General features: G+C 40.3%; 1 protein-coding gene and 1 long non-coding RNA gene across 5 annotated transcripts; one reads left to right on the forward strand and one right to left on the reverse strand.

Annotated features, from left to right (window-relative positions):
- On the forward strand, positions 1,753-3,862 carry LOC110430551. Of its 2 annotated transcripts, none has more exons than XR_002447899.1 (3): positions 1,753-1,794; positions 2,019-2,132; positions 3,570-3,862. It is a non-coding gene; the product is annotated as an uncharacterized LOC110430551 (long non-coding RNA). The 2 variants fall into 2 exon arrangements; XR_002447900.1 differs by having other exon boundaries at positions 2,023-2,132.
- Positions 5,446-11,717, reverse strand: LOC8061744. 3 transcript variants are annotated; one of them, XM_021448321.1, is made up of 6 exons: positions 11,583-11,717; positions 9,978-10,140; positions 8,565-8,658; positions 7,789-7,988; positions 5,762-5,880; positions 5,446-5,683 (listed from the first exon to the last, which is right to left on the reverse strand). In XM_021448321.1, the coding sequence occupies exons 1-5, from the start codon at positions 11,643-11,645 to the stop codon at positions 5,783-5,785; spliced, it is 618 nt and encodes a 205-aa protein (XP_021303996.1). In that variant the 5' UTR covers positions 11,646-11,717; the 3' UTR covers positions 5,446-5,683; positions 5,762-5,782. The 3 variants fall into 3 exon arrangements, with proteins under 3 accessions (XP_021303996.1, XP_021303995.1, XP_002441193.1); XM_021448320.1 differs by adding an exon at positions 6,137-6,527 and having other exon boundaries at positions 5,446-5,880; XM_002441148.2 differs by having other exon boundaries at positions 5,446-5,880.

Raw genomic sequence — 16,844 nt, forward strand, 5'->3', positions numbered from 1 at the left:
TGCTTTGCTCTTGTGGACCTAAACCGTGATAACCGAGAGCACAAATTATATATAACATGAATAACGTAATCTCATAATTGCAGAAGACTATGAGGGCAAATTCAACATGCACTGTGCAGATCGGTGGAAATTATATATAACATGAATCAAGGAACCTATAGTACAATTCAACATGCACTGTGGCGGCAGCGTTGTTCGCGGGGTTATATGTACTATACTAATGAATTCTGTAATATGTTGAACAGATGTGTCCTAATTCATTGATGGAACAGAAAACATGGGAAGCTTCACGGCAGATAACAGCAACAGAAAAAGGTATAAAAGGATAATGCTATAAATGCTGAAAAGACCATGCAAGAAATGTTTTGAGCTTATTCTCGAAGGAAAAAAAAGGCATATAGCCCTCTCTTGTTGCTCCATTATTAGATATAAACGTGACTATGGATTATGGAAGCTCGTCAGTTCAGTAGAAAAGCCAGAACTCTTAGCTGCAATTTGCAAGGCAAGGGATAGGCAATAATATTTCAACAAAAAACAGCATGTCATGAACATCAGTTCACTCAGTCATGAATACAGCAAGAGAAAAAGGAACCTATACTAGTATACAACATGCAACATTTACAAAGATGGGGCAGGGTGTTTTGTACCTTCCCGGCCGATGCGTGTGCGCGGTGACCGCGTCCTCGGCCTCGTGATGGCGTGCATGCAGATCGGGGGTTGCTGCCCCTGTCAGGCGACAGTCGGCCGCCGAAGCCGTCCTCGGCTGAAGGCTCAGTTGAAGGCGCTTGCCGAGGCGGGCGGAACAACGGACGCCGCGAACCGCCGACCGACGGAGCTCGAACGGGAGGCGGCATGAGGTCCCTGCTGCCGCGGAGATGCTCGGCGTAGTGGTCCACGTCTTCTGGCGCCCATTCCTCGCCAGCGTTGATGTCCAGGCCGTCGAACCCTAGGTGCGGGTTCGGGTAGGAGCTTGAACCAGCGCCAGAGCCGAAGGGGCTTGGACCGGAGGAGCCCCAGAAGTCCCGCGTCACGCCGCCGGCCCCAGATCCACTGTTGTGGCTCCGGTTGAAGGCACCCTGGTCGCCGTCGAAGCCACCGCTGCCATGCCCGGCCATGGTTCGCAAGGAACAGGCGAGGAGAGTACACGAGAAGGGTGGATCTACTGCTGGAACACGGACGCGACGGAGGAGAGCAAGGCGGCGGCCGAGGGCACGGACTGGAGGGACGAGAGCAGGGCTAGGGTTCGTGCGGGTGGCCGCGTATAACACCGCTCGCGGCCGGCCGTGGATGTTTGGGCGTGGATGTGTGCAGCAGGGAGGGGAGAGCGTCGCGGCGGAGGGAGAGGATAGCCTCGCGGCGGTGGAGGGAAGCAACGGGGGGAGAGGAGAGCGTCGCGGCGGCGGAGGGAAGGAACGCGAGAGAGGAGAGCGTCGCGGCGGGTGGGCGAATGCGGAAGGGTTAGGGTTTCACGCGGCGCCCGGGTAAAGAACGACCGCGCCCTGGAATTGGGCTGCCAGAGCCGCCGTTTCGGGCTGCGAAATTGGCCCAAAAAATTTCGGGCCCGTTTACTTCCAAAAGGCCAAATTGTAAATTTTTTTGCAATTCGGTCCAAAATTTCGGGAACTAAACCAGGCCTGGAACTAAACGTGTATTCATGCATGCAGATTGTTTCAAAAGATTTGTCAGAACACATAAGGATCTTGACAGGGACACAGCCCCTCACTTCCAGAAAACCATTAATTTTTATGATGCTCTTGCTAAGCAGTTGGTCAATTTGCATCTGCACTCGATCAGGTTTGTATAGCACATGGTTTAGCACGGTTTATGCTTGCATTTGCATCAAGATTTCTATTTTCATTATTTCATAAAACAGAAGAGAAAATCCTGAATTTATTTCGAGTGATTTTTTATTATATTAGACCGAATGGTCATCCACTGAATCGATGGATAACTACACAATGTTTGATTTAGTGTCAATCTCAATGGACATAACTAACATGAAAGAGGTAATTTTGTAGACAGCTGTTTTGCTTGATACAGATGGCTGAAGTTGTCTGCCAAGTTCTGCAACCTTAACGGATACGCCACCGGTACCCTAAACAGCCGAGTACACTCTGCACACATACAATCAGGTCAAATTATCGCCCTGTCCCCTACACATTTATTTCATCGCTTTTCTATTTGCTTTTATTATAACCGGCAAGATGCACCTAGAGAATGCAATGATGTTACAGTGGTCGGCCCTTGTCAGTGAGCAAAGGAAGGCATATATACTTTCACTCTTTGGCAACAAAGTTAGTTTCTCAATCTACTTTATTAAATGGATCTCTGGCACTTATGAGTAGTTCTTTAAAATGTGAGAAAATAAGAGATTTGGACTAATTTACTGGTTCAAACAAACGCAAAAATGGGATAGAATGATTAGTGCAAAACTAAGTTTAGTGTTAAGGGTTAGTAACAATGATTTGTTTTATTTTTTTGCTTAGGAGGAACAAGCAATGTTTGTGTTATTTTCGTCATCTTCCTTGCTTGTCCAGAGATCTCATGGACACCATTTTTTCTTTTGTTTCTCCCCACCAAATTTTACGCCTGCGCCTAGCTCCACGAACGGAGGATCCATTGCAGGAAATGGCTAGCTAGGCTCCATTTTTTTTCTCGATTTGAGAAGATTTTTTATTCGATTTGGGTGCTCTTAGTTCTATTTTGATTTGTCACAATCCCTTGTGCAAAGTCCAACAACAAGTAAGTAGCTGGGGATTCTTCCGATTATGATTGGTAATGAGATGACACTAACCTGCCCTGTTTTGCTGGGAGTTAAATTATATTAAACTAATTTCCCACCTAGAATCATGCTTTTGGTTCAGTCCTAAAGATATACAATCATGTATTCCACTAAGTTGATTTATTTTGCCATCATGTTGGTTTACTTTGCCCTTTGCCAGTTAAAAAAACAGTGTCGATTTACTGATGTTAGATATGTTGCATATAAAAATAGTATTTGAATTGTGGCAGCAGACAAAAGACATTGCTAAAAGAAATTTTAATTGGCAAATGAGACATGGTTCATATTATGTCAGCTTGAAAGAAATACAGTATTTCCTCTCCTATTTATCTTAGACTAATGTGTCTTTATTAATATTTCATTTGATAAGTTAACAATAATACCAAAATAAACGCGTGGAGAGAGCATTTAAGTACAGTGAAACCAAAAAAGACACTTTGAGCTTGATGCTCACATTTTTTTTTGCAGCAAACCATATATTCAGTGATTAAATTAGTAATGCAAATTGCAGTGCAGCTAGGATCGTCTAAATATTTCCAAAATTGAAGGGTTAGGCTACAAATAATCAAATTCTACTCACAAGAGAAAACTTATAGTAGTATTCCAAAATTAAGGGTTCAGGCTAAATATATTCCGAAACTGTGGGAACCACGCCTCAAAATTAGTTTTCTGCACCTATTTTTCAAGTTTTTGTAGATGATTTTTTTTTGAAAATGAACTTCCTTTTCAAGTTGAACAATACTTCAAAGCTGAGCAACATTCTGACTTGTGATGAAATTTATATCAGTAAATCCTGCATCTTGATGAGTAACACCATCAAGCTCCACGTTTATCCATGCCACACCTAGAGTTCAGATGGTCGCTGGAGGAGATGCTCTTGGCAACAATACAACACTCTTGATTCAGTAAGTACCACTAAGCCTGTACAATTTGTTTGTGTGATTATTAAAACGTTGGTGTTTATTCACACATCTTAGTGCTTTTGGTTTGTTATATACCTATGGGCATCATTGAAAATTTTGAATTTGGTAATTACACTACATTATACAATTTGTAGAGTATCAGTTTGTTCTCCACTCATCTCTATTATTTGAACCTATAATGCTCTATTGGCTACTGCTATGAAACTTGAACCTATGACGATTATGAAGTCTTAAGTTAGGACCTACTTTACTCATCGTTGTCACCCAAGGAGCAAGGTCTGGAAGTAAACATTTGCGGAGCTGCTGCTAAAGATTGATCAAATACAACTACTAACATTCCAAAAAATGTCTGTGCAAACTACAGCACCTGCATTTAGAAAGCTGCATCCTGCATGTCACTGAAGCGTGTTGCCTACGGCGTGATGAGAATATATGATGAGGAAGAAGGATACGATGGTGTACGTGTTTTTTTATAAAAGGCATAACTTGAGAAAACTGTACGCAATTGTAATTATGCATAGATCAAACAATTTAGGGTTTTATGGATTAAATAATTTGAAGGGAGATTATAATGAACTTGACTATCATGACCACTTCCTTTAATTTGAACTTTGTGCTTGTATTATGTGTTCAGTGTCCTTTCTTCATGCAAGTTTGGTTTGATACTTTCATGTAAAATTGGTGCTTATACATCTAAAATGTGGCTCGAAACAATATGTTGCTAAGATCAAGTATATTATAGTGTTTCTTGAGAGTATGTAATTTTCTAGGCACCACCTAGAATATGCACATTGCAGTATTGAACCTTCTTGATTTGTTTTATATGGATATTTCCCCCTAAAGAAAGAGTAGTGGCTTTTTCGACAGTTCTGTTTTGGTGGTGCCTAGATCTTGTTCGCTTGGCTAAAAAGCCATCATTGCATGGTTGGCAGATTGCCAGATTCAGCAGATACGCTGAAGCGAATCAGAAATCAAATATTTTGATGAAGACTAGAAATTTAGCATATCTTAGCATACGATCTATGTGTTTTTAGTATAAAAGTTTAATTGTCCCGTAGCAACGCACGGGTATACTACCTAGTTGATGGAAAAGCTACAAGAAGAAACTCGGTTCCGGCCCAGGGGATCGCCAACGCCCCAAGCCCCAAACTGACGAACGGGTGCGTGCGGAGTGCCTGGGCCGCCTGCTGCTGCTGCGCCTTCGCCTGTTCCCTTCTTGTCTGCACCTGGCCTGGGGGATCGATGCAGGATTTGCAGGACGCAGCAGTGCTGCATTTGGCTGATGACTGTGTTCGGGGCATGCCAACCATCTTCCCGACACTCAATGATGATGCCGCCGTGCCGCTTCAGAATCGGGGACGCAGCTACCATTCTGCCGGTCCAGACCCGCCATGATTCAGACAAACTGAGCATGGCCTCATCAAGGGGAGTCGGGAGTGGAGGGGGCTCCATGCTTCAGGTGCCAAATGTTGTCTAGCCCTGACTGAACCGAGCGCATGAAGATGGTTTGGTCACCACTCACCACAGGTGGACAATCAAAGCTGCTGCTGCTGCTACTGCTAGCAGGCGCCAAGCTTCCACAATACGGAGTAGGTTTCAAAACAAAATCAAATATGCATGCGGCATGCCTGCCCCTTAGAAATGCAAGAAATCCCAAGCTCAACCAATCACAGGCTTACAAGCAGATTTATCAGGCAAGATCACGAGATGCACAGCAAACAAACTGAAACAGATAAAGTCTTAAGCATACCAAGGTTGTTCTTATGTAGATTATTAAATAAACTCCAACAGGCAAAGTACAACATAACAGTAACACGACATAGTTTAGCCTTCGCTGTCCATAAAAGACTCTTGTTTAAGGTCCCATAAATTAAGCATGTACAGTTCCTATCAAGCTACTGAAGAATTTAGCATTTATTCCAGTCATCTTGATGTCAGTAGCAATCTTGTATGTATTTTCATCATTACAGGTAGGATACTTCAATATAAGAGAAATCATTATTAAAAAAAATAGGGCTCTGCTCGAAGGCCAGTAGCCAAGCCAGATTAAATATACCTGCAGTGATGCGAACCTGTCCTATGAATTGCTTGAACTAAACAGAACCTTCAGGTTGTTTATATCCTTTTGAACATCCTTATATTCCGAAATCATGTACCGTAGCTCAGACTCCAGAACTGCAGCAGTCAAGAACACATGAGGCTAAACTTTAGGTAGAATATATACGGTAGTCGATTATGGTAGTCAAATGTACATCCGAATATAATTTGCAGGTGTTAACTTGAATGGCAAGTTATTAACAGACCAAATGTAGAGTACACAAGGATATGAAACCTTGGAGCACTGTTGGTACACACGTCATATAGTTAATTTGTAGTTGAAAAAATACGTAAGTTTTTTGCTGCTATGGAAAATTTAATTTCTTTGCTTGACCTATAAATTCTTCACTCCACATTTTTCTTCCCCTTCAGCTTTACCATCTTTCACTATGTTGGCAAAGCTCCATGAGACAATGACTAAAGCTCTTATCTCAGAGCCCAATTTCACCATCAAAGCATACCAGTATCTTCCTGCTTCTGAGGACATCTATGAGTCCTCATTCTTCTTGCCATCTGACAAGCAGCTACCTTGAACAAACAAATGACCAAAGTGCAATCATTGACCTGCGAGATCCATGGCATTTTACTAAGTTCACTCTCCTCACCCAGGCACCCAGATGGCTTGCCCAATCCTACAGGAGCCTCACAGCTGCCGAACTGACCAGCAGCATCTTGACTGAAATATGAAGCCAGGGCTTCAGAGTTGCCACAAACCTTCAGACTACCTAGAGGGGAAGAAAATCCAATTAACACCTCCTCACCTTTCGACCATAGATGTACTAGTTAGACGTCATGATGTTCGGTTGAATAATATCAACAACCTTGGTGGCTCATGTCATGATCAAGTAGAATCCAAGCAACAGTGTGTGCATTCGGTCTATATTCTGAGGGTATAATATAATGCCCCCCAAAGGAAAATCTGACAAACCCCTCTTAGTCAAATGAGTTTGGCCTTGACACAAGGGTAGGGAAAAAACAGAAACGTGAAATTCAGTTGCAAGGTTAAGGATTTGGATTTGGGAAGTTGTTAGCGACTTAGCAGTAAAAAAAATCAGAATTTTATAACAAAACAACAGTTGATAGTCAAATAACTAGCTATTTCGTCTATGAACTAGTGAACATATATGAGCTTCACTAGATTTGTGCACAGAATAGGACACAAGTTTAATAACCTTTTGTTCTCTCCTCAAACAAGAAAATTGATTGGTAGTATAAGTGATTGAGCCCCATGAAACAATAAATTCTGAGCCACAATAACTAGAAAACAGATCAAATATATTTAGATGGTTATCACATCTCACCCTAGATATCTTATAATAACTAAAAGGCACAGATAAAATCATGGAAATTCCAGAAAAGTTCAAAACATTGCACACTCAAATTATCAGATGACCAAAAAATGAATCACTTGTTAAAGCTGGTGGCCACAATTGAATGAAATGAAAGAAATACAACTAAATATTGTGATTAAATCCCCTAAACATGTTGCTTACAAATCTCTCGGTCTCGGATTCATGAAGCAGTGGATCAAGCTAGCAAGCAAGGATGGAGCAAAGGAGACGGTGATGGAGAAGCTGATGGAGGGAATGGTGTGCTGGTGACCTGTGCTTGAGCATACCTAGCGTTCTGTAGATGTTTCTAAGTTGCAGGCCAGGCGCTTCCTTTTGAATCCTCTTTGGGTTTGAGTAGTTGTCAGGTTTGGAAGTTTGTGTTCCTGTAATAAGGGTAGGAGTGGTTTTCGAGTTGACTGTGACTTTGACAGTTTGGTTTTTTAAATCCTTTGTGAAAACGTTCATTGTAAGCCAGTATCCCCGGCAAAACTTCTGTTAAGCTTGCAATACAAGCTGGGCGTAAAGCCTCAGGTCTAAAGAAAACAACTAACATATAGCAGAACGTTGGACACAAACAAAATGCATCAGTAAAACAAACTTGAATGTAAATAACAAAGTCTAACTTTTCAGGTTTAAAAAAACTTTTACCACTAACCTGAATTTTCTGTATTTACTTCCTCAAGAATCTCTGCAATGTATTCCGTAGAAGAATTATGTACAGTGTTTATCTTCATTTTCAATTTCGCACTTTCATCCTCCAGTGAACTTTTTTCATTCAGTAAGAGAACTAAATCCTCACTCGAACTTTTGAGCATATTGGCTTGAAATCCCATAGATTCATTGATGAATTTTTCCCTGACAACACAGAGCATCAACAGTAAGGCAATACATACAAAAACTCCATCCTGGAATATAAGGCTTACATGTATTTCAAAATTCAAACTTTGCTATCTTTGACTAATAATTAACCCAATCATATGAAAAGTTTATATTAAAAAAGTAGTTAAATTAGATCTGTATTTAGAAATACTTCCTAATAAAGTAATGATCAGACTTATGTTCCTATAAATTATATATTATAAGAGAAATTACAGGACATAATATGTTTTTGAAGAGCGCACTAAGTCAAATCGCGCCTTATATTTTGTGACGGAGGGAAACAAAGCAAACATATTTGCACTCAGTCTTTAAAGTTTACAGAGTCCACTCCAATTAAATATATTCAAAATATGTCACTGTAGTGAGAGTCAAACAACAATAATTTCAAATCAAGGATTCATACTTGTCCATCTTACACACTGAAGACTTCAAAAGGGGTTTCAACTAAACAAGAAAATGTTTCATAATCCAATATTAAGGCACAATTTTTCAAGATGATTCTGTGCACAGTAAAGCCTAAGAGGTCTGTAGTAGTTTGAATGTGAACCATACATCTTATCAGACAATCTTTTTCGAATCCTATCCTGAGCAACTTTCTGGAACTCCAAATTTCCCTCAGCCACTTTAAGAAAATCTGATTCAGCAGCTGTTTAAAAAGTTGAAGACAGATTATTGAAAGAAAATCCAAAGACAATTGCAAGATCCCAATATTAAGATCATTCACCACAAGGTATATCCAACAGAAAGATAAATGACATCCCGAAAAAAGTCCAAATTACTCCCCCCACGCAGGAAAGTTGCTCGGCTAACTCCGTAAACTAACTTTGTGTTCTCTCTCGATCTTCTGATTGATCCAATCTACCACTTAACAAGATTTCTTGTTTTTGTTTCTTAACGTACAAGTTGAGTTTTAAGTTCAAATTCTGTAGGGTGGTAGAGAATATCATAACTTACATTAGAAAGATACATTATGAATTCCGCACTGAGCTACAATATTAGCAACAGACTAGTCACCGGTCCACAGTAGCAGCAATAGTAGAATTTCAAGACTTGAATCACTGAAGACTACCATGTAGCTACTGAACAAAGATGGGCATGAATAGAAAACTTGAACCCGAGTCATTGCATCAACTAGATTGATTCTCTTCCGCACGGTTGAGAAAAGGCCCCGAATCTCAGCTATTCAGGATGTGTAGCTAATAGCAAGGATGCTCCTGTAGGCACCCGTGTATTATGCTGCAACCATCAGTGGACCATGCATTTCACTGAAAATTGCACAGCGAGTGGCTTATTTTTATGAGGGGAGTTGAACTCAGGATGGACATCGTATTCCCTACCAGGCTACCACTGTGTTGCGTTCAAAAAATTCCCTACCACTGTGCTACATACACCTTTTAAACATGAATATAACATAATACGTTGTCTATAAAAGAAAAAAGGCAGCCCCCTTCTTCTGATATTAACGGAAGTTTAGAGAGCATGCAACTCTGTTTCAAAGGCATCGCCTAGGCATCCAGGTGGACCCATCTCGCCTTGGGGGTCTAGTTACACCTTGTTGCCTAGGCATCACCTAGGTGATAAGGTGTACCCAGCTTGCCTTGTCGCCTTTGAAACCATGGCATGCAGTAAAACTTCTCTACCTTTCACCAGTGGCTATAAGAAAAGCTCTTTGTTTAGTCATGTTAAACTGTTAGTCGCAATACTTGTTGTGAAAAGTAACATTACTTTTTCACTCAAATAAAAAGTAATAATTGAAGTCGCATGTTGCCCATGTCAATTGTGCAAAACATCTTGGTGAACACAGGAAGTAGCATTTTAGGAACTGTAGACCTATCTTTGTTGAAAAAATGACATAGATACAGGCACGTGAAGGAAGGTTGGCCAACAATGAGAAAACATTAAACATACAGAATTATTTTTCCAAATGTGTGCAATGCTAAAAATGGAAAACAAAGGAATAATTACCAGCCACTTGGATAAGGCCATTGAGTTCAAACTCAGTAACTGATACTTCTTTTGTCAACTCAGACTCCTTGTTGAGATAGTGCTTTTCGGTTTCAGAATGCTGCACTATCTCTGATTCTATTTCCCTGGTCTTTTGTATGTTTCGTTCAATCTCTTCATTGACCTAATTCAGGGGATATAATGAATGTTACAGCATGGTAAGTGTCAAAATAAGTTGAATATAAAAACCAAGCATGTATTCCCTCTGTTTCAAAATATAAGGTGTGGTTTGACTTGGTGCATTCCCGAACACTGTAACTAGGCCACTAATATATCTTGTTAGTTCATAACTATAAGATCAATACCATACGAAAGGGCTCTGAAATATGAATCCAATGATACTAAAGTTGTATTCCACAATCAGAAAAATTCTAAAGTTAATTTTTGGTCAAATATTTTAGAATTTGTATCCCAAAAGGCGTGCAAGACTTATAAGAAGAAACGGAGGGACTATTCAACATGGATCAAGAAAATAGAAAATACAGCTCTCTACAAGCAAGTCATTACTATTAATTCACAGCAAGAAGCTGTACATTTGCTTTCATAGAAACAATACAACACACACCACATCAGTTATGCTTACATCATACCATTCATATTGGTGTGGCTTGTGCTAAACTCAGATGATTTATCATAATGGCACAAGCCCCATCATCCATGCCAGCTGTGTTACATTATATTCACAAAACAGAAAGGACCAGATGACTCTCCTTCTAAAGCATAACATCATTCAGTTTGTATACATGAAAACATAATCACTCAGGACGACATGATACAAGGTAAAGCATGAGCAAGACATGCTCAATCAGATGCACCATACATAGGACAGTTAACAATTTGATCATCCATTCACATGCAATTTTTGAGCTGTCCAGTTTGTAGTTTGATTACCCATTCCCATGCACTGAGCTGTATGTCACTTCAGCAATGACTAGAAACTTAATGGTGGAACCAAAATTTTCATTTTAAAACATAATCTTGTGATTAACAAGCAAACTAATGTGACCCACAAGGCTTCCCTTGAATGCTAAATGAAAGTATATGATATGACACCAATCATATCACCAAAAATGTTCAATGCACCAAACATGCCTAGGCAAGGCAATTAGGTGTTGATTAGATAGCTCGATTTTATAGCAGCATCAGAATCCTGAAAATTGATACAAGTTTTCAACGGCAAAGTAATACTTAGCATCCACCAAAGGCATCACGGCATGTAACACCAGACAGCAGAGATGTCAGATGTACACAACAGCTAAAAGGCAGCAGCAAGCAGATGTAGCTGGATTCAACTCAACTGAAGTCTGAACTCTCAAATACTACCCCAAGACCCCCAACCCGTTTCTCTGCAGCTCGAGTCGAGTCCAAACCCTAACGCAGTTGACACTCGCTGGTGGAGGTTCCAGCAGACCCCACGCGAGGCGATTCATCCAGGAGGAGTCCAGCAGGGCCGGGTTGGGCGGCGCAGCGACGTCACTGCCCCTTCAACCCTACACCGGCGAGCAGAGAGAACGGAAGCACACAAGTGTAGATAAGAGGGGAGACTAGTGGATGCTAGAGCTAGACCTTGTCGACCATGTCCTTGAGGGAGGAGATGTGGCGGAGGATGGCGCCGGAGTCCTCCGCCATTGTGCAAGCCCAAGGCGGCGGCCCTGGACTGAGTTCACGCCGGGCGAGAGATAGAAAATTTTTCAGATTATCAGTCACATCAAATCTTTAGACGCATGCATGAAGTATTAAATATAGACAAAAATAAAAACTAATTGCACAGTTTGATTGAAATTGACGAGATAAATCTTTTGAGCCTAGTTAGTTTATGATTGGACAATATTTGTCAAATACAAACGAAAGTGCTAATATTCCTATTTTGCAAAAAAATTTGGAACTAAACAAGGCCTTGATTGGTTGGGCCGGGTGGCATTTGGTTCAGCGAGTGGTAACGCAAAGGAATGAAATCGAATTACACAATGTTTGATTGTGATCTTTATTTTGAAAATAGAAATGGAAACAGGTAATAGCCCCTCTGCCCCTAAATAAATAGATTACTATAAAAAAAATTATCTATAAATAAATCAATCTTAGGAGGGCAAATAGTTTAGCGATATTTTTCCTTAGAGTTCTCTTATATCTATTACCGCTCTCAAATTCCCCTAGTTGGATGGATGTAGTAAAGCTATAAATGTCACACAACTAGAGTAATCATCAATAAGTATGCAACTATTTTAGTTAATGAAGGATAGTATGGACCTTTGACATACTAATTTGTCCTAAACTTGCTAGAAATCTATTTATTCCACAGAGAGAAAGTAAGAAACAAACATGTGTAATGGTATCATATACCCTTTATATTGGAGTTGCAATGGGAAAATAATAATAATATGATAATTTAAATTTTAATATATGTTGTGACACAATATTTTGTTGGTATCCAATCGTTCACTATTACATTAGACCACTATATCTAAAAATGTGTAGCTAAAACAAGGTAATCATGTCATTTAAAAAAAATGAAGCAATTCTAAATTATGTTCAAACCTTCAATGTGTTTTTATTATTTAAGTATTAATATGGCAGAGCAGCCAAACTTCAACTTTAACACATGTGACGATAGACTATTGGTTGTCAAAGTGTTAAGGAATTTTAGAGAATAGTAGTTGTGCGGATTGTCTATCTCACACTCAAAACTATGGCACACCATCTCGTCTCTTTGAAAATGATCTATCATCTTAGTGTCAATCATGTTCTCTTCCGTTGTTCCGTAGATCGTGAGGTGATGTTTTCCTTTGACATATTTTTATTGAACTTAGAAAAATGAGATTTATATTAGCATATTAAGATCGTTGCCTTCCCCCACGTGTTATGCATATTTGAAACGATCTAGAAACCGAATAGAGGGGTGAATGTCAGCTGTCACTAAAAATCAAAGACACTAAAGGTCTGTTTAGATTTGACATTTTTTGGCCTAAAGAGAAAAAATTTTGTGGAATTGGGGCCTGGGAACTAAACGGGGCCAAAAAATTTTGGGGCAAAAATTTTGGGCTGCAACTATGCACGCACTCCCATAGAAGCCCACCAATGACAACTGCAAATGCATGCAGCCCAAGTTGTATGAGAAAAAAATTTGCCAAACTAAACACCTAAAATTTTTCACGTGTTCTGACCACAAAAATTTTTACCACTTTGGCCAAAAAATTTCAAATCTAAACAGGGCCTAACAAATTTGATTAGAAACACAAAATGATCCCTAATAATGCTACTTCTAGGTAGAGGTTTGTGTCATAGGCAAAAGCAAGCAATTCAATCCTAGGAAAGTAACACAAAGTAAGTGAAAGTAACACAAAGTAAGTGTAATAATTGAAATCAATTCAAGATATACCACACAAGATGAATTTTTGTGGTTTTGGTGACTTGTCTGTCATCCTTAATTAATCTATGTTGAGGTGAGCTCTTCGCTCATCGCTCTTCTATCAAGTTTGCAACAATGCAAGATTGTCTCCGTACCTTAAGCTCTTGATCTTGAGCTTGATAAAACAACAGTAAGCTACACAATACTATAGGGCCTAGTATATATTAAAAACACAAGTCGTATGTGACCCGGATTTATGACACGTGCTTATACGAAAGAACAACTGACATGCAGCGATACTACATAGTCCGATTTCAAGTTGTATTAGGTTGAATGCAAAGCACATACACATTTGGTAGTATATATTAAAAGCACATCTCCTATAATATAGGTGCCTAAAGCGAGATGGATTTCACACATTATTTCTCCTTGCGCCACTCTTGGTTTCGGTTTGGGAATTGCTACGGATCTAGAAAGGGACTTAGGGGGAGGCAAGCTGGCAGTCTAAGGCATGGGCGCCATGGCCAATGCATGGTTAGCATGGCGAGGGACACTGGATGCAAGCTCCACGATAGGGCTGCTGCTAGTAAGGATGAAAATAGAACGAAAATATTTCGAACCGACCGCTTTGTTTTCTATATTATGATAACATTTTCTATATTATAATACTATTTTCGAATTTTATCAAATATTTCAGTTAGTTTCATAGTCATTTTCAACCATTTTTTGTACTTTTAATTGCTAAAATGTAGAAATATCTCGAACCGGCCGTATTTATTTTCTATATTATAATTCCGTTTTTAACCGTTTCTACAAAGAGGTGGCCAGCTGGGAGCAGGCAGGCTATTGTTCAATTTGATCGCCTGAGAAAATATTTAAAAAAACATGTGCATGTAGGATAATACTTCCCATTAAAACACATATAGTAATGAAATTAGCACCGTGGCACTTTCCTCTTGAACATCACTATGAATCATTGGGCATGCTAGAATAGTTTTTTTTCTATATTACCTGCTAGAATGGTTTTTTTTTTCCTTTGCCATGCTCTTGTGGAGCACACCGTATCAATCAGCACAGACAGGCTCGCATCAAAGCTTGATCCTCACGAGTCACGATGCCTCCTGACACGATCGGGAACATCAAATTCGTCGATGGGTTCAGGCACAAGCAAACAGAACGCATTTGGCCCAGCTCCAGCTGCGAATCGCATGGCATGCATGTGCGTGCCGCCCCGTGTCAAGGTCGTGCCGACGTCCGTGCATGCCCCACCCCCACCAGGATCGCGTCACGTACGTGCATGAGTGCATCGTCGTCCACGGCCAAGACCCGAACCATCGAAACCCCGCCGCCGTCTCTCCGGCACGCGCCCATGCCAGGTTTGGACGCACCCCCCTGGTGCATTAGCATTATTATCCGTACCGCATCTGACCTGACAGGATAAACTTATCGCATAATGATGCACTCTCTAAACGTACTGTGTGTTACTGTCGCGCGGAAGGGCCGCCCCGGTTTTGTACTCTTTCCCGTGATCCGGAGCCCGGCGAAGAATATCGGCCAGTGAGCAGGTCGGTGGACGAGTGCGACGGCCGACGGGGTTAGGTTTCGTGTCAACGCCGGGGAAGGAGCTGGGCTTCTCCTCCAGTGTGTAGACTGTAGTAGAACAGTCAAAAGGGCTGTTCGGTGACGACGACGCTGGCACGAACCGCCCGTGAAAATCTGGTAAAAATATCTTTTCCGGCGAAGATGATAATGTACGTAATACTACGTGGCTATTGGTGCTCGGCAAAGGTGGGGCTAGTGGCGTAGTGGTCACGACCTCTGAAACTGCGCGCGGTGAAGGACTTTCCGGCGTAGTAGTAGTACGAGCTGAACTAGAGGTGCCGGCCGTTTCCTGTACGATAGACTGGCTCGGGCACATGGTATGGACGGGCCACAGCTTCACGGGAGGTCGGGACCGAGGATGGAGTAGTCAAGTAGAGTTGTGCCCCTGCCAGAATGCGCAAGTAGAACGTGCCTGCATCTTCGCTGCGAGTCTAGCGATCGTAGTACTCTGCTTCGAGTTTACTGCCTGGAGCATGTGCTTATCAATCTTTGTGTTTGGGAGACGCGTCTACTTGATCCTCTGTGCAAAGATCATCACTAAGGGCTTGTTTAGATCTAAAAAGTTTTTTAGATTTTCACATTATAGCACTTTCGTTTTTATTTGACAAACATTATCCAATCATAAAATAATTAGTTTTAAAAGATTTGTCTTGTGATTTACAGATAAACCGTGCAATTAGTTTTTATTTTCATCTATATTTAATGCTCCATGCATGTGCCACAAAATTCGATATGATATGAAATTTTGAAAAGTTTTTAATTTTTGGGTGTAAACGAGACCTAAATAGTTCGACAGAATATGCGACTCAGTAAACGTGAATGCGTGCTCGGTGTGCAGACGACATTCTCACTTTCCACCTGGAAGGAAACGCAGCAACATGGCCTTGTTTAGTTCACCTAGACCTAAGGCCTTATTTACATCAAAAAAGTTTTTAGATTTTAATATTGTATCACTTTCGTTTTTATTTTATAAACATTGTACAATTATAGTGTAACTAGCTTTAAAAGATTCGTCTCGTAATTTATAGTCAAATTGTGTAATTAGTTTTTATTTTCATCTATTTTTAATATTCCGTGCATGTGCCGCGAGATTCGATGTGATGATGAATCTTGAAAATTTTTTGGTTTTAAGTGAACTAAATAAGACCTAAAACTAAAAACTTTTTAAGATTTTCTATCACATAGAGCATTAAATATATATAAAACAAAAACTAATTGCACGCGAGATAAATCTTTTTAAGCTAGTTATTTAAAAAACGAGTCCTGAGATCGCCGATGAAATCCCGACTTTTTATTTGAATTTATCAGCGTCAGTAATCCAAGGCGAAAATGTTTGGTGGCATGCACATGCTGGGCATGTACTATCGTCACCATCCAAAGCTGCCTCGATATTTGTAACAATCTTTTCTCTCTATTGTATTCTTCTGTGGTTAGTTTTATTTTTCAACCGTATTCCTCCTGTATTTCCTTTTTTCAATGCCACAGCTCCGTGTAGACCCACCCACGTTCTGCCGCAAACTTCTGCACTACAGTGTACTAGCATCGCATCACTCTCCTCTCTGACTGTTTTTTCTTTTTTGTTATTTCTTTTATTTATTTATTTTTACATTAGCAAATAGTGGCGACAACATTAAGGAACAGATGGAGTACATTAGTACTTTTCATTTATTTCACTAATTATATATTTTCATAGTTACTATTCTTTGGAACACTTTTTATTGTACCCATTTCGTGATTTATTTTCTATAAATCTGGTAAACGCCTCTTTTATACCCATTTCTTGGAACACTTTTTATGTACACCCTCTTTGCACTATTTGCAATACGTAAATACATATATCAATGTATCTTCTATTTAAGTCGAGGAGAAAACAGAGAAGA

The sequence above is a fragment of the Sorghum bicolor genome, chromosome 9 (genome assembly GCF_000003195.3).
Source record: "Sorghum bicolor cultivar BTx623 chromosome 9, Sorghum_bicolor_NCBIv3, whole genome shotgun sequence".
Classification (NCBI taxonomy): Eukaryota; Viridiplantae; Streptophyta; class Magnoliopsida; order Poales; family Poaceae; genus Sorghum; species Sorghum bicolor.

Coding starts and splice junctions, on each gene's coding strand:
- LOC8061744 (XM_021448320.1), bottom strand. CDS start 11,645: ATGGCGGAGGACTCCGGCGCCATCCTCCGCCACATCTCCTCCCTCAAG. Junction 7,989..8,564: donor AAAAGATTGTCTGATAAGAT/GTATGGTTCACA, acceptor CTGTGTTGTCAG/GGAAAAATTCATCAATGAAT. Junction 6,528..7,788: donor AGTAAATACAGAAAATTCAG/GTTAGTGGTAAA, acceptor CTTCCCCTCTAG/GTAGTCTGAAGGTTTGTGGC.